Source organism: Drosophila tropicalis, unplaced genomic scaffold (assembly GCF_018151085.1).
Source record: "Drosophila tropicalis isolate 14030-0801.00 unplaced genomic scaffold, ASM1815108v1 contig_859, whole genome shotgun sequence".
NCBI lineage: Eukaryota > Metazoa > Arthropoda > Insecta > Diptera > Drosophilidae > Drosophila > Drosophila tropicalis.
Window position 1 is genome coordinate 6,069,040 of NW_027173353.1, and position 24,373 is coordinate 6,093,412.

The 24,373-nt window shown below is 38.8% G+C and overlaps 4 protein-coding genes across 5 annotated transcripts in view; 1 reads left to right on the forward strand and 3 right to left on the reverse strand.

Annotated features, from left to right (window-relative positions):
- Window positions 1–24,373, forward strand: part of Cow (Proteoglycan Cow) — a 42,398-nt gene that overhangs the window by 10,534 nt on the left and 7,491 nt on the right. For both annotated transcript variants that reach the window (XM_068297124.1, XM_068297125.1), the window contains exons 2-4: window positions 17,559–17,625; window positions 17,697–17,799; window positions 17,873–18,235. In XM_068297124.1, coding sequence (XP_068153225.1) covers window positions 17,559–17,625; window positions 17,697–17,799; window positions 17,873–18,235 — 533 coding nt within the window. The remainder of the gene's footprint in view (window positions 1–17,558; window positions 17,626–17,696; window positions 17,800–17,872; window positions 18,236–24,373) is intronic.
- LOC137581947 (aminoacylase-1-like) lies at window positions 1,262–2,713 on the reverse strand. The gene is made up of 4 exons (XM_068296363.1): window positions 2,572–2,713; window positions 2,026–2,517; window positions 1,550–1,967; window positions 1,262–1,488 (listed from the first exon to the last, which is right to left on the reverse strand). The coding sequence occupies exons 1-4, from the start codon at window positions 2,660–2,662 to the stop codon at window positions 1,284–1,286; spliced, it is 1,206 nt and encodes a 401-aa protein (XP_068152464.1). The 5' UTR covers window positions 2,663–2,713; the 3' UTR covers window positions 1,262–1,283.
- LOC137581948 (aminoacylase-1-like) lies at window positions 2,758–4,325 on the reverse strand. Its single transcript, XM_068296364.1, has 4 exons — window positions 4,180–4,325; window positions 3,637–4,128; window positions 3,128–3,545; window positions 2,758–3,065 (listed from the first exon to the last, which is right to left on the reverse strand). Exons 1-4 carry the CDS (start codon window positions 4,274–4,276, stop codon window positions 2,861–2,863), a joined length of 1,212 nt encoding a protein of 403 aa, XP_068152465.1. The 5' UTR covers window positions 4,277–4,325; the 3' UTR covers window positions 2,758–2,860.
- On the reverse strand, window positions 5,155–6,898 carry LOC137582206 (aminoacylase-1-like). The gene is made up of 5 exons (XM_068296664.1): window positions 6,832–6,898; window positions 6,615–6,721; window positions 6,031–6,522; window positions 5,556–5,973; window positions 5,155–5,494 (listed from the first exon to the last, which is right to left on the reverse strand). Exons 2-5 carry the CDS (start codon window positions 6,703–6,705, stop codon window positions 5,290–5,292), a joined length of 1,206 nt encoding a protein of 401 aa, XP_068152765.1. The 5' UTR covers window positions 6,706–6,721; window positions 6,832–6,898; the 3' UTR covers window positions 5,155–5,289.

Sequence of the window (24,373 nt, forward strand, 5' to 3'; positions counted from 1 at the left end):
TTTGCATCGTCGAGTGTAGGGCAAAGAAATTAAAATTAAAATTGAAATGTAAAACTTGGCAAAGTTTTTCGCACACGCGCACTCACACACACACACACACACACACATATAGTTAAGGCTTGGAAAATTTAAAATGCAAAAGAAGTCATGCTCTTGGTGGAAAAAAAAAGAAAGAAAACGAAAATATGCAAACTTATTTTCAAGTTGGGTTCATGGCAGGTGGGCAGAAAAAAACTTGCGGCATTAAGTGCACTTTACCAAAACCCAGAAAGAAAAAAAAGAGTGCTGAAGAGACAGAGTGAAGTGGGTGATACGGGGGGTGGGAGAGCTGCCAACTGCTGCCAGCTCATTAAAAGTAAAAATGATATGCATTAAGTTGGCGGTAACGGTAACGGGCTGCTTTGCAGTCATTATGCCAAACTGACGACACCAAACCCTCCACTAATGGTCAGTGTTAATTGCGTGGAAAGCATTTCAAAATGCGGAATGCAAACGAAGACCAGCCATCAACGATCTTGATTGCCACCCAACCATGTTCATTATAAGTGCCACCCTGTTGCCTATTGTTATTGAAGCAAAGTGACATTTGCCTGATAAATTGTCATAATTGCCGGCAATACAAAGCTGCAGGCGAGAGATGTGAGACCTAAGCCTTTGTGTACGCTGCGCGTATGTGTGTGTGTATGTGTGTATCGATACATATTTCATTGCCCTGACATATGCATTAACATGTCTAATCGGCACGCATGGGTCACAGTTGCAACCAGAGAGCAAGAGTGGGTGAGTGTGTGGGTGGGGGGTGGTTGGGTAAACGTATCCATTATTCATTCGACGACCCCAGCATCATTTATTGCTCTTGGCACCACTCACATGTCAAGCATTCCAAAAAGCTCTGCCCCATTTGACAATTTGCTGCCAGGGACATGCCACTGCATTCCTAGCACCCCCTGCCTGACCCTCGACCCACACTAGACCACATCAAAAAACCAGGACGCCCGCATATACTTACTTACTAGCTCTGCCATGCTGTGTAGGTGAGCGGGCTTCAAATTTATTTTGTTTGACTAACTGGCAAAAAAAAAAGACTTCGAAAAAACTATCCCAGCACTTGTCTAACTCAGTTTGATGTCCTGAAGACTATGCTGTCAAATCGATGTCAACATGGACAACATGGCGTATGCGTTATATGCATGAACAGGAAATTTTCATACATACACAATTGAGTTTCGGCAATAGGAAAAGTTTAAAGACATTTGAAACATTTTAAGGGTTAGTAGATATATTTAAACATTGGCAACGCTTGAAATCAATTTCTCAAAGATTTTAATACCCTCGAGATAGTTTTCTGCTCTCAAGTATTCATCGTGATCATGCAACAAAATGGGCGTGTTTATAATTGGTGAAAATCCAATTGCAGGTATTCCCAACTCCCGAATAAATCGGCTATCAGTGGCTCCGGGACACACGAGGGGCATCACTTTTAAGCCTCTGCAAAAATTAATTGAAATACCTTGAAGGCAAATTTATGTACAACATTACATTGACTTACAATTTATCCACTACAGCTTTGTAGGCCACCCAAAATGGATTCGATTCGTCTAAAGTTGTGGGTTTTATATGTGGATTTTTTTGAGTGAAGATCAATTCAATGTCACCGCCCGCTTCGGTGCACCATTGACGAAGTCTCTCTTCAAAAGCCTCTACATTCACTGTGGTAGCCAGACGTATATCAAAAGTGGCTTCAAAAACTGGTGGAATCACATTACTCTGGACACCGCCACTTAAACCGGTTAGATTGACAGTGGTAACATCGCCAATGCTAAACCTTTGGTTCGCATTCAAGCAATTCAATTGAGTGGCCCGAAATTCCATCATTTTACTAATTACATAATGTAATTTCACACCAGCCGTATTGTTTAGCAATAGGGAACCGTGTCCAGCAGTGCCATTGGATCTAAATGTGAGATCTGAAATTGAGCTCAGATACTCTTAGTTTGATTTCAGCCGAATGGTTAGCACACTCACGCCAAAGGGTTCGCTCGCCATAGAATAGATTGAATGTGTCATTCGTACTGCCCACACCTTCGTCCATGCTAAAGCCCACATTCATTTTTTGAAAGTACGCACACTTTACAAAGGCTTTCATGCCATCCACACCACCGATTTCCTCATCGGGAACATAGGAAAGGTAGACAGTTCGCTTTGGTCGATACCCATTTGCCTTAAGACATCGAATAGCTGCCAAATACTGAGTGCCCACGCATTTCATGTCCTGTGATCCTCGAGCAAAGATTCTACCCTCACTATCCAAATGGGCACCAAATGGATCTTGCGTCCATTTATCTGGAAACACGGGTACCACATCCATATGCGAGTTTAGCAGTATAGAGGGTAGTTCAGGTTGGCTGCCCAGCCATTTCATGATAACAACCGGTTTTGTTTGCTTTGCAGGATATACAACATCGACGGCGAGATTTATGCTAGCAGCCTGACGCTTAAGAAATGCCACACAATCGGCTATAGAAAGTTAAAGTTTGCTAGTTATACATATATTTTATTGAAATCACTCACTATAATTCACATCAGGAAGCACTGATGGTATCCTTAGGTATTCACGAAAGATTTGTATTTCCTTATTTGCTTCCAAAGTCGACGGCAACATTTTAAATTAAAGGAAGAACTCAGAAAAGGAGATGAAGATTCAATCTTATAATTGGTCTAGCCACATTTGCTGGCGGTTTAATTGGTGAATGCAACTTATATAGGCAATGTTATCTTTAATTTCTTTACACTTCTTATCTGCATATAGTATACAAGATATTAAGATTAAGATAAAATTCATTATATTTATCTGCATTGTCTATACATCAGCCAAAGCTGGGATAGCTTTCTTGTAGATCTCAATGCCTTCTAGATATTTATCTGCGCCCAGAAACTCATCATGATCGTGTATACGCAATGTTGTATTGTTAATGGGAGAGAAACCGATGGCGGCTATACCTTTTTCGCGTAAGAAACGGCTGTCAGTGGCTCCGGGACAAACACTGGGATGGATTTTCAGTTTGCTAAAATAAAATTGATAAATTGGTTTATTATTGATAAACGACTTGGGTCTTTGAGTACTTACAGTTCATCGAATACTTTCTTAAGTGCCACCCAATGCAAATTTGACTCGTCTAATTTAGTGGGCCCAACGAATGGCTCTTTATGCAGAAATTCTAATTCAATATCACCCCCCGCTTCCTCACACCAAGTGCGTATTTGCTGTTCAAAGGCATTCACATCCACAGTAATAGAGACGCGCACGTCGAAGACAACCTCAAAGCTGGGTGGCACCACATTACTTTGCACTCCACCCTTTACTTCGGTTAGATTCACAGTGGTTACATCGCCTATATTTAGATTAGGATTTTCCTTTAGCCGTTTAACTTCTCCGTCCCGAAATTCGGTCAGTTTGTTTACAACATAACTGAGCTTCTCGCCTGCCGTGTTGGCCAATAGAAGCAAACCATGGCCAGATTTGCCATTAAATTTAAACTTTATAGCTGATGAAATAAACAAGATAGGAAATTTGAATGTGTATATAATCGTATTTCTTACAATTCTTAATGATGTCATTGCTCATTTTTCACTTACCCCATCTCAATCTCTCGGCATAGAATAAATGATAACGCTCTAACGGACTGGTGCCTCCCTCGTCCAAGCTGAAGCCCACATTCATTGCATTAAAATATTCGCTTTTTGCGAACTCCTTCATACCTAAAACGCCACCAGTCTCTTCATCTGGTACAAAGGTTATGTAGACATTTCGTTTGGGTTGATAGCCACCATTTTTTAGGGAACGAATTGCTCCCAAATATTGTGTACCCACACATTTCATGTCCTGGGAACCTCTTGCGTAAATCCTTCCCTCTGCATCCATGTGAGCACTGAATGGTTCGTATGTCCATTTCTCTGGAAACACAGGCGCCACATCCATATGCGAGTTCAAAACAATGGAAGGTAATTCTGGTTGTCTGCCCAACCATTTAAAGACCACAACAGGTTTGGTTTGGTCTGCTGGATAGACGACATCCACCGGCAATTCCAAACTGGCAGCTTGACGTTTCAGAAACTCCACACAAGATGCTTAAATAATAGATTATTAAATGTTATCCCTTCGTTTTATTGATCTCTTACTATAATCCACATTTGGCTGAACTGTTGGTATACGCAAATATTCTCGGAATATTTGAATTTCCTCATTATTTTCCCACAGACTGGAGTCCATTGTCATAGATTCGCACCTTCACGCTGATCAACGATTACTGTGCTCTGTGTTAGTTGCTGTACTTGACAAGTGTTTAAATATCTTTCTTTTGATTCAAGTCTTATCAGACTTGTCTACTTTTTGGTTTTGTGGTTTTTGTGGTCTTCACTATTTTCATGTGTTATCTGTTGTGGTTTTATATAACTTTTTTATTCTCGGATAAAACTTTTGTCTGTTGTGTCATTTCACAATTCCTCACAGAAAAACAAAACTATGGCTTTTGGTTCAAAACCAACTGGAAACTACAGTTACTCTGCTTCATTAATTGGAGAATTTTATGAATTTGGTTTAATTTATTGTTCTTTTTTTGAATATTCTTCATCTGTTGGCCATTTAAGCATCCGTCCCAGTTTCGGTTGACTACCCAGCCAATTCATAATGACTACAGGATCCGTCTTATTGACTGGGTAAATCACTTCCACGGGCAGTTCTAGGCTCGCAGCTTGTCGTTTTGAAAATTCTACACATGGGGCTGTAAATGGTAGACATATGATATGCAAATATTTGCTCAAACTAAGTCTTTATCACAGGCCACAAAGATTGGAGCTTACTGTAATCTAGATGTGCGGAAGATTGAAATTTCTTCTTTGTTTTCCCACTGAGTTCTGTCCATTGTCGTCCAATTACCTTGAGCTCTCACTCTGTTAAAAGTGCAATGAGTTATAAATCATATTCTGCAATTTCCAGCGTTTAAATATTCCTTTTTCGAGCATTGTGGTTTATGCTTAGTCAATTGTTGTCTATTGCGGTTTTTGTGTGCCTTAACATTTAATGTTTTAATTGAGAGATAAACATTTCGCTTACTTTGTGGACAATTTAAAGCTTAAAATCATTAAGTTATAATATTCTTGTGTTACGTTATTTAAATGCCTTTTTACTAAAATGTTGAGTGTATTGCTAGATAACAGTTTTACATATAATTTTCATTAAACAAAATATCAAATATAAAATGCACATCTTTTTCTGGAATTGATCGTTGCCTAGGCATCAGCAACAGCTGGAATGAGTTTCTTGTAGACCTCAATGCCATGGATATAAGTGTCGGCGCGAAGATATTCATCATGATCATGTAGCAGTATCTGTGTTTTGTTAATAGGAGAGAAACCCAGGGCAGGAATACCTGCATGGCGAACATAACGACTGTCAGTGGCACCGGGAAAGACGCGAACTCGAGTTTTTAAGCCCCTGCGATGAGAGAGACAAATCAGAATAAACCAAAATTAAGCGATCAGTAATAAATACGTACAACGAATCCAACGTTTGCTTGAAGGCCAGCCAGAATGGATTTGTAGCATCAATCTTGGTGGGTTCTACGACTGGGTTTTTCATCTCAAATTCTAGTTCAATGCCGCCTCCAGCTTCCTCACACCAATCACGAATTTGTTTCTCAAAGGCAGCCACATCCACGGTTACGGCAATGCGAATGTCAAAGACTGCAACCAAAAGTGGGGGAACCACATTACTCTGGACGCCTCCTTTTAGTTGAGTGAGATTCACAGTGGTCACATCGCCAATATCAATTGTGGAATCATCAGCCAAACGCTTAACCTGAGATTTACGGAACTCCATGAACTTATTGACAACATAATTTAGCTTCTCGCCGGCAGTATTGGGCAGTAAGAGGGACCCATGACCAGCTGTACCGCTGAATTTTAAGTGCAAATCTATAAAAAAAGGAGACGCTAAGAAAGAAAACTATATTACGATCAGAGGTTACTTACGCCACAAAGTGCGTTCAGCATAATATACAGCATAAGTTTCATCTTCGCTAGAGATTCCTTCATCAAAACTGAAACCCACATTCATTTTCTTAAAGTAGTCGCCTTTGATGAGTTCCCTCATGCCCAAATGACCACCAACTTCCTCATCAGGGACATAGGTGAGATAAATGGTCCGTTTTGGTTGATAGCCACTTGCTTTAAGAGCACGAATGGCTCCCAAATACTGCGTGCCAACACATTTCATATCCTGAGAGCCACGGGCATAGATCTTACCCTCAGCATCAATATCAGCACTGAATGGACCGTGTGTCCATTTGTCCGCAAAGACGGGCACCACATCGGTGTGAGAATTAAGTATAATTGATGGCAACTCCGGCTGACTGCCCAGCCATTTCATAATGACCACAGGGTTCTTCTCATTGACGGGGTACACCACATCCACGGGCAAATCTAGGCTGGCGGCCTGTCGTTTCAAAAATTCCACACATGCGGCTGTAAATATCAGACGTACAATACATATACATATAATACACATGTCTTTCAAAGTTTATAACAAAACCATAAAGATTAGAATATAATCTTACTGTAATCTACATTTGGATGCACTGTTGGTATGCGTAGATATTCGCGGAAGATTTTGATTTCTTCATTGTTTTCCCACTGAGAGGCGCTCATTTCGACAAATCTCTTACTGCAAAATCCAATTCAGATAAACGATCAATATAAATATAAAAAATTTACATATATTTGAATTTAAGTATATTTGGTTAAATGAAACAGCTGATCGGAATATCCACGCACCTTCTCAACACTGCGAACGATTAACGATGACTGATGCCGCGAACGAGAACCTCGAGTTTAAATATAAACTTGATAAACGAGAGTGAGCAAAAACTAAACTGAATTCATTGTGGAATTGTGTTTTCGGTTGAGGTTTCTGGCTGGTTATCTTGTTTGTGGTTTTTAATGACACCCTTTCCTATCAGAAGAATTTCTGCTGACATTTAAGTTGCTTATCTAAACAGACCCATATAAAATCTAGTTAAACATACTTATTAAAGCTATTAAGCTTTGCATAATTTGTAGTTTTTATTAACCAAAATATAAAACTAATTGATTGCTAACAAAAACTTTGCTTCTACGGCTAGTTTTCCATCAACTCTGATATATACATATAAAGGGATAGTTAAACCCTTGGACCTACATTGATAATTTAAAGAGGCAAAAATGGAATCGAATATTTTATATTCTGCTGTTTTGAATAAATGAGCTAGTATGTAGTTTTCTTTAGTTCGCAAGTCGTTTAATAGTAGAATCCTGGCTTAATCACGATAACTAAAACTTTAACTTAACTTAAAATTTTGTGAAATGTAGATTTTCCGTGTGTTTGTGTCTTCTGCTTGATTTGCTTAGAGACATAGACAACATCTCTCCCCCAATATTGTACCTACCACATTCGGTGTGATGTGACGTGTAAACAAGTTTGCCCAGTTGTAGTTGGTGTTGTTGTTGCAGGCACTTCAAATTTTGCATATTAATTACTACTCGTATCTCGTGCCAGTTGTCCCCATCGCACATAGTTGATGAAAGTTGGCTACGGATTTCCATTTCATGCGTGTTGCATAAAAACAAAATGCGATTAGTTTGAAACTGAATCATTGAGGATCGAAATTCTATATACATGGTAGTTTTTTTCCAGCTAGGGGACAATATTTTGTGTACAGAGAAAGTCATTAAAAGTTCATTAACAATGTTGCTGAGATTTGAATGACAACAAACAGCAACGGCAACTGTGTCAGGCAACATATGTATAATTTATATATAGATGAACATACCATATACGATAAATGACAAACAAACATGTATATACATATGTATAAGGATGTATGCATGTGTAGGTAAACTAGATATTCGCCCACATATGTTAGATTGTACATATGTGTACCTGCTCCGCTGCATGTGGGTGTGGTTGGTGCTTTTGTTTACCCTGACATGTTGTTGGCACTGCGCAAATAAACTAAATGAAAATTTTGTATATTGTAACAATTATCAAAGCAACGTACGCATATTTACATATACATATACATATATTTCATTTTGTACATACATAAGTACATACAATGTATAGATATGCACAGAAAGAACTCCCTGTGTCTCATTTTATCTTAATGGTCCTGAACAGCTTAGCTGAGCATTTCTCTGAATTAATGACATACCTTTTATTATCCCATTCTCCTTCTTTTTGCACTACCACAAAAATGAACGCAAAAGTCCTTCTCAAACTAAAATGTGAATACAGAAAATCTTCGCACAAGAGCAAACAAAGAGCTCAAGGACAATTCGTTAGAACATGCTTCTGCATCATTCAAAGAGCTTCAAATTGCTGTATTTTTACTGTTTTTCTGTTGGTATGGTGAAAGTATTAAGTGCGTATGGTCCACTTTCTCTGTGTATGGACTTACATATAGAAATGTTAAGCACTTGGGTAAACTGCACTCAGCCAACATCGATATATGTATAAATGCAAATGGCTAGAAAAAGAGGCAGAGATAAAAAGCAAACGCCAAAGTGCTTCTGCGGTATCAGTGCGTATACGCAATGTCAACTTTGATGGGAAAGTTTTAAAATACTCAAGTGGCTTTGGAACTAATAAACTTTATTCAAATTGACAAAATTTCAAAATATATTTTCTCGCATGTCTGTGAAACTTTCTAACACATTTAATCCATATCAAATGGATTATTTTCGTTGCCAAAAATAATGAAATGTCTCAATTTTGTACAATTTGATTATTATATGTATAAGTTTTCGTTGAAATTCCATTAGCAATTGTTAACTGCTTGCTAATGGAATTGTTGTTTAATAATTAATGAGTATAATTATATTTATTTGCATTATTCTGGTTGAGTGGCAAAAACCATAAAAGCCCCACCTGTTTACACAATAATTTCTGAAAAAGAAGTAATCGCTTATATGCATGTATGTATGAATGTACGTACTTGTATATAATTTCCATAATTCAATTCTTTTGTCAGGCTTCTGTTTGCCTTTGGCTATTAAACGCATTCTCAATGATCAATTATTCAGTTCTCAATGGCTTGATGCAATAAACCGAATCAAATATTTATTTGTGTGCGTGTGCGTTTGCCTTTGTGTGCGTAGTGTGTGTTACAAAATTTCATTTTGTCGGACTCGATTCGATTTGATTTGAAAAATATCAAAGAAGTTGAATTCGGCTATGCCGAAGTTTATATACCCTTGCAGTCCTTGACAATAATAATTTCACATGTTCAAAATTTGTTTTCTGCAACTCAATTCATTAATATACAAACAAAACAATTTTACTCTTCATACTATGTACAATTTGTTCTTCTTCTTCCCTCATTCCCTAAGCAAAGCAACGCACGCATACACATACAGTTTATGTAGCGTTGCGTCTGTGTGAGTATGCATGTGCTCTGTTGATTTGATGATGACGTAGTAGGCAGCAAGCAGAGCTGCCGGCAGCGATTGAGCCGATTTATATAGACTGTAACTTGTGTTCTATTTATCCGATCAGGGTCAAATTTTGGGATCTGAGATTTTATATCAAATTCTATTATATTGGTAAATTTCATGGGGATACTCCAATTTTTGCAAAAATTTTTGTTCCAGAGCTATATGATATAGTAGTCCGATCCCAAAGATTTTCATACTTTATCTCACCCGGGTAAAAAAAAGCTCCCAAAAAAAATTTCATCCCGATAGCTCTTAAGATGGCTGAGTAAAACGCGTACGCACCGACGGACAGACGGACAGACGGACATGGCTATATCGACTTAGCTTCTCATGCTGATCAAGAATATATATACTTTATGGGGTCGGAAACGTCTCCTTCTGTGCGTTACAAACATCTGACCAATTTTATAATACCCTCTGCAAGGGTATAATAAAACTAGCACAGGTGGAGGTGGCCATCCTAGTGGAGTTGCTGGGGGTGGTGGGGGGATTTTGGGGGGACATGTCATAGCAAATATTTGCAGTCTGCATCTGCATAAATTAAATGACATTTCAAATTTGGATATTGGTTTTATTTGCCAGGCCAAATAGAAGCCAAAGAATCGAAATGTGATGGATGTGCATTCCAAAATCTGATTGGACAATAAACTTTGGCCAAAATCCATTTAAACTCATCAAGAATGCAAAAAACTATTGCCTACTTAGAAGCGCAACATAGTCTATGAATGCGAAACCAAAGCGAAGCACATCAGAGCAGCAAATAGAGATTAAAGGCAAGACGGGGACAACACCACAGGACGAACAGATAGAGAGAGAGAGAGAGAGAGAGAGCAACAAGACAAACAAACAAACAAACGAACAAACCAAAAAGAATAACAGCTCGAGGCGCCACAAAAGCAAATAAAAGACAAGAGTTATGATAAATGCAGATGGAGCATAGCATAGCTAACGGCATTGGCATTATTGCCTGTCATTTCTCATCAGCGCGAAACATCGACAGCTTGACAGCGAAAGGGATGAGCATATGGCCAAAGGAACGAGGGGGCGGACGGACAGAGCGAACGACTTCCACTTCCGGGTGCTGCTGCCATGCTTTCTCCTAAAGGCGCGACTGACTCATCGGCGTGGTGCGTCTGAATAGCTTCTAATGAAAGAACGAGAATGAGGGGAAGAGAAAGAGAGAGAGAAAAAAACATGATTTTTGCTTTGCTTTTATTTTCTATTAAGAGCAGGCAACCTCATCCATTCTCCTCTCCTTCTCCCTTCTTTGGGTGAGCGATGAGTTGCAATTTGCAAAGTTTTGTTTGCTCTACCAAATGGGTGCCCTGCTTTCTCCTTACCTCTAGCTGTGTCCCTTTCTACTTTTCTTGCTATGTATATCTCGGAAAAACTTCATTTTCCGCTACTTCATCTCGAGTTTTGTATGCTTGTGTGTTTGTGTGTTTGGCGTGACAATTTTTTGTCTCCTTTATTCTCTTAAATTTTGTCTCATTTTCCGTTTGATGTTGAGTAAGTTGAGTTTTGTTGCATCTGGTGCCAGAACTTAAGTGTTTTTAATTGTTCAATCCCAATTGGAGCCCAAAAGTCAACTCAAATCAATGTGCCACGAGTTGCGGTAGTCAAGCCAAGAAGAAAGTGCAGGCAATTCCCGTGTCATTTATAGCTCAGCTCAGCTCCGGTCAAAGTTGTCGGCCAGTTTGTCGGTCTCGCCTTGCTGCTAATGACTGGCCCTAAGTGCCTCGATTTGTGCTAGGATAGTTCATTTGACCAGCACTGCAATTAACTAATTGATTGAACTATTCAATCGGCCAAAATGCACGCCACTGCCAGGGATTTTGCAGAGTCGTGTGGTACGCCAAAGGACGTGAACGTGGATGTGGACATGGATGTGGACGTGGGTGTGGCCAGATGATTATTGAAGGAAGCAAGCATTTAACGCTTCATTCTGACTGCTATGTGCTGTCTTTGTTTGTGGCCCTGGCGTGGCCAGTGACCATTGTGCATAGCATGCGGATGTGTTCTGGATGAGTTGAAAGCTTTTAAATGCACCGTCATTAGCCATTGGGGTGTGGTCATCAGGACACTGGTGCAGAACAGACAGAAGCTTAATTCTTGTTTAATATTAACTAGAATATGTTTACTCAAATTATAATCTAACTAAGCTAATTGCGATAAATAAGTTTTATGTCCAATCTTAATTGAAGCTCACTTTCAAGTTGAGGTTTTGCCTTGTTAAACTAATAAATAACAATATTTAACTTAAAACACACAGACCACAAAAAACATCAATAATTTTGTTGTTATGGATATAGGTCAAGAGTTTTTAACATTTTGCACTCTTTCACAGTGAAAGCAATTACCATAGATACCTATGCGGAAGATAACAAGATTATATTTTTTGGTAAATTATAATACAATTTAACTTTTCCCATATTCCACTGTTTCTCTGTGATGTTTCCATTTTTATTGCAACAAATCTTTGGTGAATTCCCAAGCGAATATCTTTTCTACGCTAACTTCAGTGGCGGATCTAGAAAAATTAAAATAAAAGTGAAATTATAAAATTGATTCATAATTTATCTTAGCCATAAAAACTTTGAACTAATAAACAAAAAAATTTAATTGCCTGAAAAACTAAACTCTGAATTAGGATGAATACCCTTAATATATGCATTTGTCAAGGTAACTGAAGCAGCTTACAATTACCTCCAGTGACTAAAAAGGTTTCATTAACTTAGATAAAAGTAGCTTAACTACATGAAGGTAGTTCAAGAGTTAATCAGATATTAGTTTGTTTGTCTCTTTCTATGTGAAACTAGTTTCTCAGTTTAGTTAGTTTTTTAGATTTTCACATTAAAAAAATAGGCAGAAAGAGAGTCACAAGTTAGATAAGGTATTAAATGGTTTTTAATGAGAAATTCTTTCTCATGTTTGTCCAGCCGTCACAAAGGTGATATTCCATTCCCAGCATCATTTTTTTCTCCATCTTTCACTCTTTCGATGAGACGTTTCGAAAAATCGTCATCAAACGTTAGAGAACAGTTCAGGTGGAGATTCTGGCTAAAATTTACCCTCAAAATCCGCCACTGTTGGGGCTTCTGCAATGTTTATGTGGCACAGATTTGTAATAAAGTTGTCCTAATCTCTGCTCCGCCCACAGTCTGCTTCGAAATATATATATATACTATACGTATACATAAAAAATGCCGCAATCAGTTGGTATTTCTACATACTCCCAACTCGACTAAGTATTCCTTGGGGCTGCTGCCACCAACAGAATGCGGCGGGCGTGTTTTTTTGGTTTTGAGTGCAGTGCCTTCTGGTTATATTTTTGCCCCATTTATAGTTATATAGTAAATACAAATTGCATCATTGTAGAACTCATGTGGCCGTACACCGACTCGTATGTTTTTCCACATAGGTAAGCACATTTTAGTGGCCTTTGTTCGTAGTAGTGATGTTGCTGGTGCTTCTGCTGCTGCTGCTGGTGTTGCCTCCATGCAATTTGTTGCAATTTGCTTGGTTTTGTAGTCGCAAATGTTTTATGACTGCAATGCGGTTGCCGCAACAGTTCGCATTTCTCTCCGGCTTTCGGCTTTTAGATGAAGCATGCCGCAAAATGCATTTATGATGCATAAACATAACGCCCCCACGTGACACGCCCGATTGTGCCTGCAAATGGAGGCACGTTTCATGCAGCCATGTTGCATGTTTATTGTCCAATGCATGGCCACGGCATGATGTTTTCATTTTTTTAATGTACAAGGCAAATACATATGTATGTGATGTGTATGTACGATTTTTTTTATAGCTTATAACGTAAATATTTGTCCTTCACTTTGGAATCACCTTCCATCCAATTCTTTTCGCATTTTAATTTCCAGTTGCGTCCACCTGTCAGTTTTGACATTTGAGTTGAGGTAATTTAATTAACTATTAAATTGACATTATTGTGTAATTTATGCATGTGACAGTGACACTGACAAGGCTTTTAATGAGTGTCATAACGGACTGCGGACTCTGGACAGATGACAGAGATGGAAACAGACTCACTCTCAGCTCTTCAGGCCCCAATGGGACAGCACACCATCTCCTTGGGAATGAGCAATTAACTTTGCCATCAACAGAGGATTCTCCACTCAGGTGGAGAGACATTTTGTGACACATTTGGCATTTATTCTCCAGTTCAGAAGAAGAATGCAATTTCCTGAGGCAAATGTCCTTTCAGCCACTTGAAAACTTTTGGCCCAAGTCAGACTTAAGTTATATTGATGGATTTGCACCCGCCCCGAGTTGAGCGCAGGAGCTTCCTGTTAGGAAATGTGCCAGGCCACGCTGAGCTTGGGCTAGGCCCGGACATCCCGCTTAGAGCTGTCCGACAATGTCGTGGACTGTAATAGAAATTGATTTAGCATTTTCTGTGCACGAAAATGTGCAATTTATGTGCCCCGGCTGAGGCTCATCCCGACTGCCAGTCTGTCTGTGTGTCTGCCCGTCTGTCGGATCGTCTATCTCTCTTGCCACCCTAGTGCCTGGGCTTAGTATGGTGCAGAATGATAACCACAGTGCTTTGGGGACAATGGGCAAAGAATAAAGGATATACATACATAAATTCCATCCCATCTGCCTCTGCCAGGGCTGCTAATGCATTTTTCACGACTAGTGCATAATTTAGAGACCACAGCTAGTCATTCAGTCGGTTAGACATTCAGTACGTCAGTCAGTTGGTTCCCTTTACATTGCCTCACTTTCACAAATCGATCTCGCTCTAATTGCCACAATCTAATGCTTTGGCTTTGGCAACAGCCGCAATATTTTCACATTGTGGCCATTATAATGCTGACCTGGCCACATCTATAGTACATATAGACAACATTTTTTTTTTGTTGGTTTTATTTTTTTTTTTTTTTTTTTTTTTTTGGTTCTGTTTATGCTTCTGTCGTTTGCGGCATTCGCGCTCATATTTTATTGATTGCATAGCTGATTGGAGGAAGGATGAGACTGGGAATAAAGATGACATGGCAACCGCATCATTGGCAGTCATTTGATGCCCGCTACATAATTCACAGCAATTTCGGCTGAACGGGGACCATTCCCTCCCCCTCCCCCTACCCTCTACCCATTCATTCGTCCACCATATACTTTAAAATTATATTGCAGAGACGAAATGAATTGGGTTTTTGTCGCTTCGCCTCGGAGGAATTTGTCAATTTATTGTGAAATTTATACGAAAAACTCGCAATTATTTGGAATTTTAATGAAAGCATGTTATGAGTTTTCAACAAAGTGCCAAACCAATGATTCTTAAATTTTCCAAGAAATCACATTTTTAATTTGCTAAAAATTTCAATAAAACTTTCACAGAGAGATTAAAGACTTTGATTTGACACTTCATTTTGTTGTGGCATTTTGTCGAGGCTTGTTAAGCCTCTGCAGGATTGTTCAGTAAAATGTAAAACAACAAATTTTGTAACTTAAGAATTGCATTTACTTAATACAATCAAATTGACAGTCGAATGTAAAAGTCCATGCCAGTGCATCCTTTCAGCCTTCGTCCTCGTCCTCGTCCTCGTCACCGCCTCCGCCATCGTTAGTCATCGTCTTCTTCTTCTTCTTCATGCTCGTGTTCTTGCAGTAACCACAAAAATGTTTGTTATTCTTACTTGGCAAATAAAAAAGAAATGGAAAAAATGGCCAGAAAAGAAAAACAATAAAGAAATTGCAGAGCGGCAGCATAAGAAAAGCAGAAGATGAAATAAACCCGCAACGAAAACAAAGTCGTAAATTCAATTTAAAGCTTGACAGATTGCCACACTGCGGAGCAGCAGCCCGAGCAGGGCGTGGCACAATGCAACAAAATGGCGCCTGTAACAATGCCCGGCCTTTATCTTCGTTTGCCGCGCAAAATATTTGCCAACCATTTGAACAAAGAACGAAGGCAAAGACCCAGCTGCATCGACAAGGGGTGGAGCTGTGGTGCGGGGCAAGGGGGTTAAATTAGGGTCAAGTCTTTGCCTTTGCCTGAAGTCGGCACTTGCAAGGCGCCGCTAGAGACCACCAATTAAATGGGCTTTAATAAGCTCAACCACTTAAATAGTCTGAAATCTGGCAAAGAGGTTAAATGGCTATAGAAAGTTCTTTCAAAGAAAGGCGAGAGACAGAGAGAGAGAGAGAGAAAGTGAGGGATCCTTCTTAGCATTGTGTTGTGCAGCTGTGACCTAGATTCTACCACCATTCCTCTGTTACCTGTTTATGGCAATTTTTTAAATAACATCATGCCATCATGGAGTTTATTATATGGCAATGCCGCCTTTAAACCACAATAAGGTCAATCGCATGGCCACCACGAATACCGCACAAAACACTGAAAACACTGTAGCACACGATTAAAGCCAACAAACGCAATATCACACTCTCCCAGATTGGCGACCGAGCCAATCAGCAGCCAAAGCCGCAGCTCGGCAAACGTGCCGCGGGGTCAGGTCAACATTAAAGTTACAGTAGACGATACCAAATGCCAGTTGAGTCTCAAAGGGATGCGTCGAGGCGAACCGCGGCCAGGAAACGTGCACAAATTGCGTTTTAACGCATGCAAATTGCCAGCATCCACGTCCTGGCCGAGTTTATTGCATTTCAGCTTTGGTTGTGGGAGTGTGCTCCACGCACACACACACACACAGAAAGAAGAGTGGGACTTGCAGGATATGAGATGTAAGCGGACCAAAAGGATGAGGCAGAATGTGAAACTGTAGCCATATTCAGTTTCTGTCGCTTGAATAAAACTCGGTAGCTGTCCCAACTGCTGTTGCAGCTGATGCTGGTGTTGCCGTTGCTGTTGCTGTTGCTATAGCTGTTGCTCCTGGTGTTGCCGTCACTGCCGTTGTCGTTTTCATTAAGCCAACTGACAGTCCAGCGATAGCATCACCAGCAAATGGTTGTAAATTTTGCATTGCACATCCATTTCGAACCTCGCGCCTCTGTTAAAAGTGTCAACTCCATATGACCAACAATTTACTTTTCCCACCCCAAGCAAACCGCTTTCCCTTATACATACATATGTATTTTATTAACATTTTTGTTGTTCTCCCTTTGAAGCAATATTTACCATGTCGGGTTGGTAGCATTTAAAAGAAATGGAAACATCAAATTAAACATTTACTAACACCTTAATCTTCATCACGTATACGTAGTGTAGTTAATAAATAAATTGTAAGTTTCTGTCTATTCTGTTTAGTTGACATTTATATTTACTGTAAAACATTTGGTGGAAATGGAAGTACTAATTAAAGTTCCAAGTACTAAATAAAGTTAGTTGTTGGGAACATTAAGTACAACTTACTATCTAAGGAGGCAGGATTTTCAGGCAACTGAAATTTGTTTAAAATGTCTAAAGCTTCAGCAGAAACCTCTCACATATATCCTTCGTCAGGCACTTCTATATGCATATATACATAAATCTACACTATTCATGGCCGGAGGAGGATTGACGCAAATACTAAATTTCATAGTCAAGTCATGATATTATGTGCTCGCATCAGTGCACTTGGAGCGAATGGTGTGCGAAATTGAATTAAATTAAAATAAATCTTTGTTAAAACATGCCATATTTAAATGGAAAATTCCCGAACTCATCAGTCATGGAGGACAAGGATGGGCAGGGCCGGAGGAGCTTCAGCTCAACTTCACTCAACTTGGATGATGCTCTTCATTTAGGTTAACTCCTTCCACTGATGCAAATGCCACAAATGTCCACAACTTGATATAGAAAACCAAGTTTCTATGCCATAAATATATGCATAATACGTATACGCCTCGTGTATGCATTACGTATACGTCGGTGGAGCTGTATGCCTGGCCCGTTCTCTCAAAGTGAACGTGTGTGTGTGTATGGTGTGTGGTGTGTGTGCGTGTGTGAAATTTGACAGACGAGAGTTTTTGCATTTTTCCTTTTTATGCATTTAAATAACAAAATTAAAATGTGAAATATACATTTCAAAACGTAAATCATTTCAATTCTGTCTACATTCCAGATCAACAAAAATACTCAAAACAGCAAGAATATTGGTGAACGCAAGCGTTGGATACACGATCCCTCAAGTGAGTATTGAATAAGTAAAAATATTGTGGTCCCCCAAGGAAACGCTAATAAATTAAACTCACAATGTCAGGTGACCTTTGCCGACCATTAAATTGCAAAAAGAGGGAAATCTGCCTACTAGAGGATGAGTACAGTGCCGTTTGCGTGTCGAAGAAGGAATTGCATAAGAATCGGTAAGTGTCGCGGGGCTGCCTTCGAGGCTTGCTTGATTAACTAATTAAATTGAAACTTATTTTGTCCATTCAGTGATGAGATAATCACCAAGGCGAAGTATATGGAGGAGGAAGCCAAAAGGCGTGTCAATCAACAAGATAACGATAGCCAGGACGTTGAGGATATCAACAATGATGATGAGGACACCAGCAGTAGCAGCAGCAGCAGCAGCGGCAGCGACAATGCCAACACCAACACAAATACCAACAATGCCCAGGCCAATGTTCAAGGGAATGAGGATAACGACGACGAAGATAAAAGTCTCAGCCTGGGTGACGATGATGAGTCCAAGGAGGATGATGTCTTCTACGAGAACAACATTGCCGCCAGCGATAAGCAGCAGCAACAACAGCAACCAGCACCCTCCGCCCAACAGGACGATGATGAGGAATTAGAGTAAGTGAGAGGGTCAAAAAAAGTGGGCTGTGGAAAAGGGGAAGTCATTTAATTTGGCCTAACTTTTTTGTTGTTTGCATTTCAACGTGGGACTTTTACATTTCATTAAGCAAATTTTCATTCCCAAACCAAAAAAAAAAAACAACACAAAAACAAGGAGGACAAACCAACACCAAAGCCAAGTAAAGGGGTTAAGGTCGGGCGCTGATTTGCATGGCATGGCGACCGTTATGCTCGCTAATAACAAATTGTTTTATCGTGTATAAAAATTCCGCTATAAATTTACAGTAGTACAATTTTTGTAGCACACACATTGAAGCCAGGCATTCTGCTAGTCCTCGTGGGTCCTTCTGCCTTCTCCGTTTCTGCTCGAATTGTCCGCAACGACAGCTTTACGGCCTTTACCCTTTCACGCGTGCCAACGCAGTCATCGGCATCGCAACGGCATCACATCCTTTGACTTGTTCAGCGTTATCGTTCTGACCCTAACCCAAATTGTGAATTTGCACGCAAGCAACCCAAATGGTGGAGGAAACAAAAACAACACTCAATCGAACATCATAGAGAGGCAAAGGGGTTGGAACTGTTCACAACAGGGTTAGTGGTAGGTGGCAGGTGGCAAGTGGCAAGGCCTAAAAATGAAGTCAAAGCCGAACCGAATTATATTGGCGACATTCACTACCAAAGGAGAGGGAATGTGTTGACTTGCCTAAACTGTCAAAAGGAAGTTGTTGGCAAGTTCGAGACATCGATTTCCGTTTGACTAAACTTGCAAAGGAAACCGTCTTTATTGGATTACACAAAAAAATATTGACGCCTTTATTTCACACACAATACTTTTATATACATATACTTATATAGTACATGATTATGTGTAGCTATAATATACATACATATGTATGTATCGAATGAAGTTTTATTCCCTTTAATTATACCCTTTATAAAATGAGGTATTTTGCAATCGGTAAAGCTTATGCGACAGTAATGACAGTCAGTTTTGGTGATACTTTGAGTTAAGAACTCCTCCAGTGAATTGGAACTTTCATAAACAACGAGGTGAAGAAACCTCGTTCATATATTTAAGATCCTTTTTCAAATTTGAGATGAATTGGATAGATGTTTTCAAAGACTTTTAAGATTGGCGATTTTTAAATCTCAGAAATGACTTTTAGTTGCCAAATGAAAATATAAATTGCACAACATTTTGTTGGAAATCAAGTCAAGAGAAAAAAATTAAAAGAAAAACCTGCTAGAAATGATAAATTTGGACAAAATAAAAACTGTGTGAAAAGTTGCCATGGAGTACAAGTTGAATTTGCATTCAGAATTAGCTCGCTATTCTAATTTTCTCCGTTTTTTTTTACATTTTCTTCCATCTTGATTTTCCGGGTTTTCTTTTTTCCAGGGATTTAAGGGGTTTGAAATGTGATAAGCGGTAGCAATACATTGCAGATCCCTGAAATTTGTTGCCTGGCAACCCGCATGCGAACCCGTGTTAGGTTTAACACAAATTTCATGCCCAAATCCATTCACAGGGCAACTTTTTTCGCCCGGCCCGTTTTCTCATTCTCATAAAGATGAGCCCACCTTCATTTTCTCTGCAAATTCATGGGCCAAAAAGTGTTATAAACATTTTTTTGTTGTTCTGTTTGTTTGCTTGTTTACTTTCGGCTTTGGCTTGCTGTTGCTTTCTTGTTGTTGTTTATTTAAAAGTTTAATTTCATGCTCTCTGCCTTGAGTCCAGGCATGGGGATGGGCGTGGCAGGTGCCACTAAGTAGCACAACCGAAACTTTTCGTGTTGTTGTTTATCCTTTTGATGGCATTTTGTTGTTTCATTTGTTTTTCTTTATTTTGGCAGAATGGGAAATTAATTTCCATAAAATGTTTTCAGCAATATTTGAAGAATAATTTTTTTTTGGTTCAAGTTGTTGCCGTTGAGTTGCCTTTTTTCTACATTTGCCTGTGGCCAGAAGCTCTTGTAATTGAATTAAAATCCATTTTCCATATATACTATTTGCAATGGCATCATCTATAGGCAAATCACGCTCTCGACCATGACACTACATATTTTGTAACTCCCATTCCTGTCCCTCCTACTTTTCCACTCACACTCTCTCTCTCTCTCTCTCTCACTCTCTGTGTGTGTCTCTCATCGATGACATTAACAATGGCTTTTGACATATTTTTACGAATTTTCTTTCCATTTTGCTTTCATGCTATGTATATAAAAGAAATTAAATCTGGAGTCAAACCGCTCTTTGTATACTCTAGAAAAGTTGTTTTTCGAGCTTCGTTTATGTGAAAGGTACAAGTAGCCCACATTAGTATGTACTATTTCTATTAATACATACATCATCGAGCAAGTGACTTACATAGACCTTGACAGTTTAGTAGTGTTTATTTATGTTCTGAGATCTTAAGCGAAGGACAAAGGATATTTTTGTTGGTGGCCTCAAACAGACTGGAAAATTTAAAAGTTGTTGTCCTAGACCACAGTCCGCATTTTTCCTTGCTTTATCGGATAGGTCTACTCACGATTTTAAAGCCAAATGGATATACCTCTTTGGCAAGGGCATGAAACACCAAATGGAAAGAATTCTTTCTCTATTCATATATCTATGTCAATGGCATAAAATATGAATGGCGCCTAGCGTGTGTGTCACCTACCACATTCCCCGACGAATTGGTAAAATCAATAGTTTGCTGTGAACATTTTGCTCTGAGCCCTCAAACGGCAGGGATGGCAGGAGAGGTGCAGAAGAGGTGCTGCTTGCTCCACTGTCAGTTCCCTTTCATTCAGTAGCAAGTCAAACAAAGGCTTTGCTCTCTCTAAAAAGGGTCACAAACTGGGGGACAGCTAGAGAGGATGATGTGAGGAAACGAGTTACATGGAGAGTCATCCGTAGGACGTTCTTAATAAAACTGTAAAGGCAATGGAATTTTATTTGAAATTTTAATTACTGGTACAAAACAACAAAAATTAAAACATTAGAATTCCATTTGAGTCATTTTTCTGGTTCATTTTAAAGTCTCTTGCTCTCTGATGTTTACGCTTTACCTTTATCTTGAGATGTTTATTCTGCTCAATTTTGTCTTTATTCGTGTGTCAAATAACTCAAACCACTGTGGCACTCATGCTGTCACTCATAACTCATGTATGTGTGTGTGTGTGTGTTGTGTATGGCAGCCATTGTTTGTTGTAACAATATGCCATCACGTGTTGGGGGCAAAATAAGGTAGGGTGGTCGCTGCTCCGGATGGTGCATAGAAGTTGAGCTCTTACCTCAGCCTTACCTCTGCCTCTGCCCCTGTCCCTGTCCCTGCATCTCTCTGTCATAGATTGAGATGCTCCTGCTGCTGCTGCTGCTGCTTCTGTTTGTGCCTGTCCCTGGCAGTTATACGAAACCACTGAGCTGTTTTGTGGTCTATGCACATGAAACTGTCGGCTTCAGCAGCTCAAAGGCTATAACCCAAACATGGTATGCCCCCAATTTACTATACCATACCCCATTTTCTATCTCTCTCTTTCCTCTCGATATGCTGCTGGGTTTGAAAATTGAAAGCAAATATTTAAGTAACAATGTGAATTTTTTCGTTCGTTTAATTTTTTGTTTTATTTTTTACCCCGCTGGCCATTTGATGGTCAATTTGTAGAGAGAAGAACCGCACAGAAAACCAATTGAAGTCAAAGATTCCAGAATCCTGTCATAAACAATGCCCACAATGTAGGGCAAAAATATATACATACATATATATATGTATATAAAATAAACATGTTTTCGACTACTTTTCACAGCCTTGGTAAAGGAATTTCATTAAATTTTATACAAACAATCGAATAAAATGAAATAAACAAAGGCATGACTAAGGAGAATCCTACAAATTTTTAATTGAAACGAAAAGACAGAAGGAAAAGAATGAACGAAAAGGATAAAAAGGGCATGCATGGATTCTCTTTCATTCATTTCGTTTGCTACGGTTCAGTTACGAAATTGGTCAGCTTAAATGGTCAAAAGTCTTTAAACAAACACTGACAAAGCTTATTTAATTCAAACTTAATTGAATAAAATGAATTTTTTCTCACATTGATATGTATATGACACCGAGACAAGAGCAAAATAAAAGGACATCAAGTAAACAACAAAGTTTTAAGAAGTACCAAAGAAATTTAAAGCAAAGAATAAATAAATTGTGTAAATAAACCTATAATACAACATGCGATAATACTTCTAATGAAAATTTTAAGCCAATCAGCCTTGAATATCGATATTTGATCAGTTTTTAAGTCAGAGTCTCGGTGTTCTAGGTTATTCCCTTATTTCTTGTATAGCATTTGAATGCAATTTACTTTTTTATACCCTTGATTTTGGTCAGAAGTGTGCAACGCATAGAAGGAAGCATTTCCTACCATATAAAGTATATATATTCTATTCCTAGACCGTGAATCAGATGGATCGGACCACTATATGTTACTCCTAATAAAAGCTTTAAAGCTGTGATATGTATTTCCATGCGGGCAGATGGAAACTGACCAATTTCAATTCTCTAATAATTCTCAGTCTATTCCGATATTCAATTAAATTACTTCTTAAACTTACGATCAATATATTTCAAAAATATATATATATATATATATCTAGTTTTTAAAATCAAAGTTAACTTAATGCCAAAGTTAATTGGCATTTGTAACCCATTTTCAATTAATATTTCTCTGACCAATTATCAAGCTTTCAAAACAATCCATTAATTATAGCTGCCAAATAAAGCAATTAAACGCGTTTCATTTCAATACAGGCAGAATGAACAAAAAATTAGTAGCAAATTGCATTTGACCCACTGCTGCCCACACCCAGTGAAAAAGAGAAGTCGCCAATTTACTGAACAAACACGCGCAATTTGCTTGGCCATAGACAAAATTGTGTATACACTTTCATACATACATACATAGGTACATATTTGTATAGAAAATATATATGTGCATACATAGTATATCTGGGAATAAAATTATCGAATGGAAGTGAGCGAGGGGAGTGCAAAGAAAAAATAAAACAATCTGCCCATTGGCAGTGGGCAAAATGGGCAACGGGCAATGGGCAATGGTCAATCGGCAATTGGCTTATGGCTTATGGGAGTTTGTGTTCGGGTGCAGATTCGAGTTTGGGTAAAACCAATAAAAAGTCCCACTGCCACTGACACTGATCAAAAAATCCCCCCAATGTAAAGCCTTTTTAATGAATGGACAGCAGCAGCAGCAACGCCAGTCAAAATTAATTGAATTAATTTTTTTGCTTCCAATTGTGTTGGTTTTAAATTTCACACAACAAAAAATACCATAACATGGTTGAATGCCATACATTTTGCCTGAAATGAGCTGAAAAGGCTGGAAACGAGCACGTAATGAATATATTCAATATGTACCTACTTATATACATATATTTTATGTAATTCTTGATGTACTACAACTTGTCTGCATTTTTAAATTGTAAATTCAATTTGCATCCTCCAGCAACGGCGATAGGGAATATCTATCATTAGTAATTTAAACGAAAATGAGAAGAAAATCTAGAGTAATGGATGCAGGATTCATAGAAGATTACTTTTGACAACAAATAAGTTTCTTCATCAACCTCGAGTGAAGTTGGGTCCAGCCCAATTTATTAACTCATCGAAGTTTCAGCACCTCTTTATTTGCATATATATTTCATTTAGACAACTTAAGTCCTTTGGCCTCTTTATCGAACAAGGACCAAGCCTATAGCTATGCTGTCGGCAGTTTAAATATTTGAGCAAATTATTAAAATAAAATTTTTGCCTGATATGCGATGCCAAAACTCCCATGACACCCGAGGTCCCTTGTGTGTGTGTGTGTTTGCCTGGTCGTGCGTGAGTCGCATGTTAAATAAATATTTAAATAAAAAGAGAAAAAAAAAAACAGTACGACGACAGTATGAGTGGCTACGATTCTCCTCTCACCTGGCCAGCAGTGAATTGCCAAAGCTTTGGGGAAAAACCGAGAAAAAAAACATTGTCTGTATGTATATGCAAAAAATGATAACAAAGGGAGAAGAAGAAGGAGAGCAAAACAACGCAGACTACTTCATTTGCATAAAAATTAATTTTGCATGTCATCTATATAT

Bases quoted from the DNA above. Each gene is read 5' to 3' on its own strand.
- LOC137581947 (XM_068296363.1), bottom strand. From the start codon at position 2,662: ATGTTGCCGTCGACTTTGGAAGCAAATAAGGAAATACAAATCTTTCGT. The intron at 2,518-2,571 runs GTGAGTGATTTC...AACTTTCTATAG, and splicing joins GCTTCCTGATGTGAATTATA to CCGATTGTGTGGCATTTCTT. The intron at 1,489-1,549 runs GTAAGTCAATGT...TAATTTTTGCAG, and splicing joins AAAGCTGTAGTGGATAAATT to AGGCTTAAAAGTGATGCCCC.
- LOC137581948 (XM_068296364.1), bottom strand. From the start codon at position 4,276: ATGACAATGGACTCCAGTCTGTGGGAAAATAATGAGGAAATTCAAATA. The intron at 3,546-3,636 runs GTAAGTGAAAAA...TTATTTCATCAG, and splicing joins TGCCGAGAGATTGAGATGGG to CTATAAAGTTTAAATTTAAT. The intron at 3,066-3,127 runs GTAAGTACTCAA...ATTTTATTTTAG, and splicing joins AAGAAAGTATTCGATGAACT to CAAACTGAAAATCCATCCCA.
- LOC137582206 (XM_068296664.1), bottom strand. From the start codon at position 6,705: ATGAGCGCCTCTCAGTGGGAAAACAATGAAGAAATCAAAATCTTCCGC. The intron at 6,523-6,614 runs GTAAGATTATAT...TGATATTTACAG, and splicing joins GCATCCAAATGTAGATTACA to CCGCATGTGTGGAATTTTTG. The intron at 5,974-6,030 runs GTAAGTAACCTC...CTTTTTTTATAG, and splicing joins TGCTGAACGCACTTTGTGGC to ATTTGCACTTAAAATTCAGC.